Source organism: Scyliorhinus torazame, chromosome 1, assembly GCF_047496885.1.
Source record: "Scyliorhinus torazame isolate Kashiwa2021f chromosome 1, sScyTor2.1, whole genome shotgun sequence".
In the NCBI taxonomy this organism is placed as follows: Eukaryota; Metazoa; Chordata; class Chondrichthyes; order Carcharhiniformes; family Scyliorhinidae; genus Scyliorhinus; species Scyliorhinus torazame.
In genome coordinates, this window is record NC_092707.1 from 409,815,410 (window position 1) to 409,823,401 (window position 7,992).

The following is a 7,992-nucleotide window of genomic DNA, read 5'->3' on the forward strand; positions in this document are numbered from 1 at the left end:
AGAGCATCCCCTCTGTCCACTGGGTTGTCTCCCGCACAAATGCTCATGAATCGCACTCTGCGAACAACGGTTCTAGACATCCATGTTCCAGACCTTGACCACCTCACGGTCACACAAAAGATGCAGCAGTCTCGGGCCCAACAGAAATCAGCAGACGACGCTCATGCCACGGATCTCCCCGAGCTGGTCCCAACTGATCGTGTTCGTGTGCAGTTGCCTGACGGTGGCTGGTCCACCACAGCTGTGGTGGTCAAGCAAGTGGCCCCGAGATCGTTCCTCGTCCGCATGGCTGGTGGCTCCTTCCTACAACGCAACAGACGGGCGCTGCGCAGAGTTCCACGCCCGCCACCTAACCATGATGTCCCGCCTCACACAATTCTTCCTCCGGACGTGCCCGACCACGAGGCCACCGATCTACCAGCAATTCTGCCGACCCCTGTGACCACCGCATTGGCGGCAGTCTCGCCTATCCAGGTGCAGGCGGCCCCTGCTCCACCCTTGAGGCGGTCAACCAGAATTCGTCGCCCGCCGCAGAGACTAAACTTATAGACTGACCTTTTGCACAACTGTGTTACCTTATCGTTTTGACCTCTGTAAATATCGTTTTTTACCATTTCATCTGCCCTACATCTGCTCTAGCGACACCTTCCTGTGTACATAAGGTCATTTTAGCACATTCTGTATATAGTCACACACATATACACATCCACACGCACAAGCACCTTAATATTTATTATCTCAACACACACAATACAAAAAAAAAGCGGGAAGATGTCATAATATACATCTGTGTATACAATGGAGTGCAGACAGGCTGTGATTGACACACAGGATGACCAGTAAGCACACAGAACAGAGCAGCCAATCACCAGACAGGACACGACCACTATAAAGCCAGAGGGCACCAGTTTTCCCCACTCTCTCGGGACCCAGCCTCTGAGACAGTCAGAGTTTGTGAGCTGGCCAGTGCAAACACCATGTGGTAGCTACTAAGCCTGGTTAGGCTAATATCAGGTCTCCAGTCAAGTCAGCATAGTGTCAACCCACAGTTGAACATCCTATAATAGTTTAGATGTTAAATAAAATCGTGTTGCATCTTATCAAGTGTTGGAGGTCTGTCTCTTGCTACACTGCATCAAGTGCAGTCCACATCGACCCAGCCTACCCAACACATCAATGACAATGGAGAGGGTGACGAGGATCATGGTGAAGAGCAGGTATTTGCCGATTAAAGGGATGAGCAGGGAGGTGGAGGGGATGATCTCTGTTATAAGCAGCAGGAAGACAGTGAGGGAGAGCAACACTGATATACAAAGTGTGATCTCTCCACAGCCCGATGGTGAATAGAAGACCAGAACAGTTAGACAGGAGATGAGCAAACAGGGAATGATGAGGTTAATGATGTAGAAGAGGGGGAGCCTCCGTATAATGAAAGAGTATGTGATATCGACATACACCTCCGAGCAACAGTCAGACTTATTGCTGTTGTAAATCCCCACAGCGTTGACTATTGCCCACTCGCCACTCTCCCAATAGTCCCTAAGATCCACGTTCCTGTCCATGCTCCTCAAATCAGTCTTGGACTTGTCGTGGGTCCAGGAGACAAATTTCATTTTGCAATTCTGCTGGTCGAATGGGAAGAATGTGACGTCAATGCTGCAGGAGCTCTTGTAGATGGCTGGGGGCACCCACTGAACTCTGCCCATGGAGTAGAGGTGAGCCTTTGTCATGTGTGTCACAGCAAACTTCCCGTCTGCACTGAAACAAGCAAACACAACAGGTTTGTGTAGTTGTCAGGACCAGAGAGTACTATCATTAAGACACTGCTGGTACTTTAACTTTCAGAGAATGAATCCTTGCTGAATACAATCTATCCGTCTCCCTCTACGGTGCAATCCTTGCAGTTTATGCAATCAATCTGAATTAATGAGCTGTTAATTTTGCATTGATTAAAATGGATATAACTGAGATAGTTTGCCCTGTGAAATCAGTGCCGATTCGGACTATTGAGCAAGATGTGCCTGGGGTTAATGTGCTGTTTCCACTGAGTCAAATCTCCGCTATCAAAGCTGATCTCTGCATTTCAGCAAAAATGGACCAACAGGATAATAGGTCCATAAAAATGAAATTAAATCTTTCAATCTGTCAAACAAGCATGAAATCTCTTGAGACAAAAGGAAGTAATTGACTTGCAATTCATTTTGAAACCATTCTCAGGGTGTGGGGTTTGGAGAGAAGATTGACATTTCTCATGTGGTTGGACATGTGGTTGACTCTGAAATGGCCGAGCAAGCCGCTCAGTTGTATTCAACCGCTGGGCTCAATATAAGAGAGAGGCATAAAGCGCACACTCAGTAAGCTTTGCGCACATGACGTGGAGACAGCCTGAGTGAGTGAGAGAGCCCGAATGAGGATTGAAATTTGGTAATTTCGAGCAGTGTGGTAATTTGGTGAAAAGTGGGAGGAGGTGCTTTTTCCCTTTCGTTTTGTTTTCTTTCTTCTGGCTTTGTAACTGTTAATCTGCAGGGAGAAATCCAGAGAGCATCCTGGGAAGGTAAGTGATCTAACGACCTTTTCAAATTGTGGGGGGAAAACTGATGTGACATCACAGTAAAGCTGTGACCTGATTGGCTGGTAGGGAATCTGTTAAATTTGAAGAAAAAAAGTTGGAAAAATCTATAAAACTAGTTGATTAATGAGGTAGAGGAGTAACTAAACCTGAGGGCAGAGATTAGTACTTAGCATTTAATTTTGCAGTAAATATCGAGCGCCAGGGCCATGTTGTTAATTGTAACTTATTCTAAAAACAACTTCAAGTGTTTATTTTGAATTAATTAACTAGTGCATAAATGTCACTCAGCTGGGTGCTGTGCTCTAACTGAGAGATGTGGCAGACCTGTGACACTTCCAGCGTTCCAGCCGACTACATTTGCAGCAAGTGTAACCAATGACAGCTCCTTACAGACTGCGTGGTTCGGTTGGAGTGGCAGGTGGGTGCACTTGGAGCATGAAGGTGGCAGAAAGCATCATAGATAGGAGTTATAGAGACATGGTCACACCCAAGATGCAGGCAGACAGAATGGTGACCAATAGAAAGGGCAGGCAGTCAGTACAGGAATCCCCTCTCTAACAGGTATTCCATTTTGGATACTGTTGGTGGGATAGCCTAAGAGGGCAAAACAACAGCCAGAACAGTGGCACTACAACTGCCTCTGTTGCTCAGCAGGGGAGAGCAAAGTGCAGGAGAGTGCTAGTTATAGGGGACTCTATAGTAAGGGGCACAGATAGGCACTTCTGTGGACGTGAAAGAGACTCCAGGATTGTGTGTTGCCTCCCTGGTGCCAGGGTCAAAGATGTCTCTGAATGAACACAGGACATTCTGAAGGGGGAGGGTGAACAGCCAGAGGTCGTAGTACACATAGGTACTAACGGCATAGGAAGGAAGGGTGGTGAGGTCCTGCAGAAGGAGTTCAGGGAGTTAGGCAGCAAACTAAAAAGCAGGACCTCTAGGGTTGTAATCTCAGGATTACTTCCTGTGCCAGGTGCCAGTGAGGCTGGAAATAGGATAGTGCAGCTAAACACATGGCTAAATTGGTGGTGTAGGAGGAAGGATTTCAGATTTTTGTACCATTGGGATCTCTTCCGGGGCAGGTGGGACCTGTACAAGAAGGACGTGTTGCATCTAAACTGGAGCGGCATCAATATCCTGGCTGGGAGGTTTGCAAGTGTCACTCGAGAGGATTTGAACTATGATGGCAGGGGAGTGGGAACCAGAGCGTTAGCGTAGGAGGTGTAATAACTGAAGGGCAAATTGTGAACAAAAATAAGAGAACAACATCACCCTCAGGCAGAGCAAAAAAGGTGACAAGTGTGAGAAGGGAGGTGGTCAATGCAGGACTGAATGTGTTGTACTTAAATGCACACAGTAGACAGAACAAGGTAAAAAAGCTTGTTGCGCACATTGAAATTGGCCGGTACCATGTTGTGGGCATCACAGAGACGTGGCTGCAAGAGGATCAGGGATGGGATCTAAATATCGAAGGATATGTGTCCCATCAAAAGGACAGGCAGATGGGTGAAGGGGGCGGGGTTGCATTGTTAGTAAGGAATGAAGTTAATCGATAGCTAGGAGCAATATAGAATCAGAAGGCAGAGAATGTGGGTAGAGTTGAGGAATCGCCAAGGTACAAAGACCCTGATGGGAGTTATGTACAGACCCCCGAGCAGGAGTCAGGATGTGGGGCAGAAAATAAATCAGGAGATAGAAACGGCTGTAAAAAAGCCAATGTCACAATAATCGTGGGGGACTTTAATATGTGCGTGGACTGGGAAAATCAGGTTGGTAGTGGATCCCAGAAAAAGGAATTTGTGGAATGTCTAAGAGGTGTTTTTTTTTGGAGCAGCTTGTGACAGAGCCGACCAGGGAACATGCAATTCTGGATTTGGTGATGTGCAATGAGGCAGACTTGATTAGGGAACTTAAGGTGAAGGAACCCTTAGGGAGCAGTGGCCACAACATGATAGAATTAACCCTGCAGTTTGAGAGGGAGAAGCTGAATCAGATGTAACGGATTACAATTAAATAAGGGTAACGCAAAAACATGAGGGAGGAGCTGGTCAGAGTTGATTGGAAAAAGCGACTAGCAGGGAAGACAGTGGAACAGCAATGGCAGGAGTTTTGGGGGTTATTCGGGAGGCACAACAGAAATTCATCCCGAGGAGGAGGAAACATGCTGAGGGGAGGACAAGGCATCCATGGCTGACGAGGGATGTCAAGGACAGCATAACATTTTTTAAAAGCATACAAAGTGACGAGGATTAGTGGGAATCCAGAGGATTGGGAAGCCTTTAAAAGCAAGCAGAGGACAACCAAAAAAGCAATAAGGGGGAGAAGATGAAGTATGAGTGCAAGCTAGCTAGTAATATAACGGAAGGTAGGAAGAGTTTTTACAATATATAAAAGGTAGGCGAGAGGCAAAAATAGACATTGGACCGCTAGAAAATGTGGCTGGAGAGGTAATAATAGGAAACAAAGAAATGGCAGAGGAACTGAATAGTTACTTTACATCAGTCTTGACGGTGGAAGACACCAGTGGGATGCCAGAGCTCCAGGAGAATCAGGGGGCAGAGGTGAGTGCAGTGACCATCACTAAGGAGAAGGTTCTGGGGAAACTGAAAGGTCTGAAGGTGGATAAATCACCTGGACTGGATGGACTTCACACCAGGGTTCTAAAAGAGAAGCTGAGGAGATTGTGGAGACATTGGTGGTGATCTTTCAGGAATCACTGGAGGCAGGAAGGGTCCCAGAGGTCTGGAAAGTGGCTAATGTAACACCACTGTTTAAGAAGGGAGGGAGGCAGAAGACGGGAAATTATAGGCCAATTAGCCTGACTTTGGTCATTGGTAAGATTTTAGAGTGCATTATTAACGATGAGGTCGCGGAGTACTTGGGGGTGCAGGATAAAATAGGACTGAGTCAGCACGGCTTCGTCAAGGGGACGTCATGTCTGACAAATCTGTTAGAGTTCTTTGAGGAAGTAACAAGGAAGTTAGACAAAGGAGAACCAGTGGACGTGATTTATTTAGATTTCCAGAAGGCCTTTGACAAGGTGCCACATTGGAGACTGTTAAATAAGATAAGAGCCCATGGTGTGAAGGGTAAGATCCTGGCATGGATAGAGGATTGGCTGACTGGCAGAAGGCAGAGAGTGGGGATAAAGGGGTCTTTTTCAGGATGGCAGCCGGTGACTAGTGGTGTGCCTCAGGGATCTGTGCTGGGTCCACAACATTTCACAATGCACATTAATGATCTGGAAGAAGGAACTGAAGGCACTGTGGTTCAGTTTGCAGGTGATACAAAGATCTGTAGAGGGACTGGTAGTATTGAGGAAGCAAGGGGGCTGCAGAAGGACTTGGACAGGCTAGGAGAGTGGGCAAAGAAGTGACAGATGGAATACAATGTGGAAAGGTGTGAGGTTATGTACTTTGGAAGGAGAAATTGAGACATAGACTATTTACTAAATGGGGCGATGCTGAGGAAATCAGAAGCACAAAGGGACTTGTGAGTCCTTGTTCATGATTCTCCGAAGGTTAACGTGCAGGTTCAGTCGGCAGTTAAGAAGGCAAATGCAATGTTAGCATTCATGTCGTAAGGGCTAGAATACAAGACCAGGGATGTGCTTCTGAGGCTTAATAAGGCTCTGGTCAGACCCCATTTGGAGTATTGTCAGCAGTTTTGGTCCCCGTATCTGAGGAAGGGTGTGCTGGCCTTGGAAAGGGTCCAGAGGTGGGTCACAAGAATGATCCCTAGAATGAAGAGCTTGTTGTATGAGGAACGGTTGAGGACTCAGGGTCTGGACTTGTTGAAGTTTAGAAGGATGAGGGGGATTGTCTTGAAACGTACAGGATACTGCGAGGCCTGGATAGAGTGGACGTGGAGAGGATGTTTCCACTTGTAGGAAAAACTAGAAGCAGAGGACACCATCTCAGACTAAAGGGATGATCCTTTAAAACAGAGATGAGGAGGAATTTCTTCATCCGAGGGCAGTGAATCTGCAGAACTATTTGCCGCAGAAGGCTGTGGAGGCCAAATCACTGAGTGTCTTTAAAACAGAGATAGATAGATTCTTGATTAATGAGGGGATCAGGGGTTATGGGGAGAAGGATGGAGAATGGGGATGAGAAAAATATCAGCCATGATTGAATGGCGGAGCAGATTCGATGGGCCGAGTGGCCTAATTCTGCTCCTATGTCTTATGATCTTATGGAACACCACGACGTACAAGGCACGGATCAAGTTCTGGAGACTGCCTGTGTTTATTGTGTGTTCCTCTGTCAGTGAATGAAGATATATTTTTCCCACCCCCATCTCTACAGGACACTGTGGAGGGCCCACACTCTGCAATCACCCCTGGATCATCACAATATCACAAGGACAGTGAGGCTCCACTTTGATGCAGAAAATGGTGCTTCCCCTTTCTGGCCCGGTTTGCACTTCTTGTTCTGAGAAGGCAGGACTGAACTCTGGAAGATTAACCAATCCCATTCCCGGCAGAGAGCCTGTCCCTTTGATCGGCAGGTTGGGAGATGATGAGGATGTTCCTGACTGTATTCTGTCTGTGAAACAGATCTGGTGAGAGCACAGGCTGACATTCTACAGCAGCAGTGAAGCTCATGTGTCAGCCTGGCTCAGTTTGGGGCACTTGTGTCCCTCAGTCAGAAAGCGGTGGTTTTAGCTGCCTTTTCAGGAAGTTGAGCTCTCAATTAAAGCTGACATTCTGGGAAATGAGAGAGAGAAAAGCATTGTGTCATCATTCAGATGTGTTGCTGCATTGAGACAGCGACATTGAGCTGACCGATTGGGTGATTCAGTCCAATATTAAACACTCCAAACAACAATTTTAAAATGAACAGGACACGCTCTCGATCTCCTGACCATCATTTGTGCTTCAGCTCGATGTATAGATTAATTCAATCCACCCCAAACACACACAATTAATGTACAGATTAATTCAATCCACCCCAAACACACCCACTTAATGTACAGATTAATTCAATCCACCCCAAACACACCCACTTAATGTCCAGACTGTCACTCAAACCCATTGTCACATTAAATGAGTAACAGAGAGGAATGGGAAAACCGAGTTTTCTGACCCGTGTTCCCAGTCTGTGTAACTCTGTGTCAGGTGCACTGAACATTCTCAATGTGGTGATAAATTCTGCTGAAACTCTCATGTCCAGTTTGAATGTTCTAACTCTAGAATTCACACAAGTTACAGGTGCAGAGACACCGCAGCACAAACCAGGGAGAGTTATTTTAGAACAAGTTAAACTTCTCCAAACCAAACTAAAACTTGTACTTACCCCCAGAAACACAGAGTGACAGAGTCACAGCAAAAAGAGTTTTACTGATCATCTCAACAGAATAACAATCCTCTTTATCCACACCGTTTATTGCAGGTCCAGTAAATACATTGAAACACAAAGTGT

General features: G+C 46.4%; 1 protein-coding gene across 1 annotated transcript; it reads right to left on the reverse strand.

The window, feature by feature from the left end:
* Positions 1-638: 638 nt before the first annotated feature.
* Positions 639-7,992, reverse strand: LOC140411078 (neuronal acetylcholine receptor subunit alpha-2-like). Its single transcript, XM_072500132.1, has 2 exons — positions 7,867-7,992; positions 639-1,758 (listed from the first exon to the last, which is right to left on the reverse strand). The coding sequence occupies exon 2, from the start codon at positions 1,728-1,730 to the stop codon at positions 1,101-1,103; it is 630 nt and encodes a 209-aa protein (XP_072356233.1). The 5' UTR covers positions 1,731-1,758; positions 7,867-7,992; the 3' UTR covers positions 639-1,100.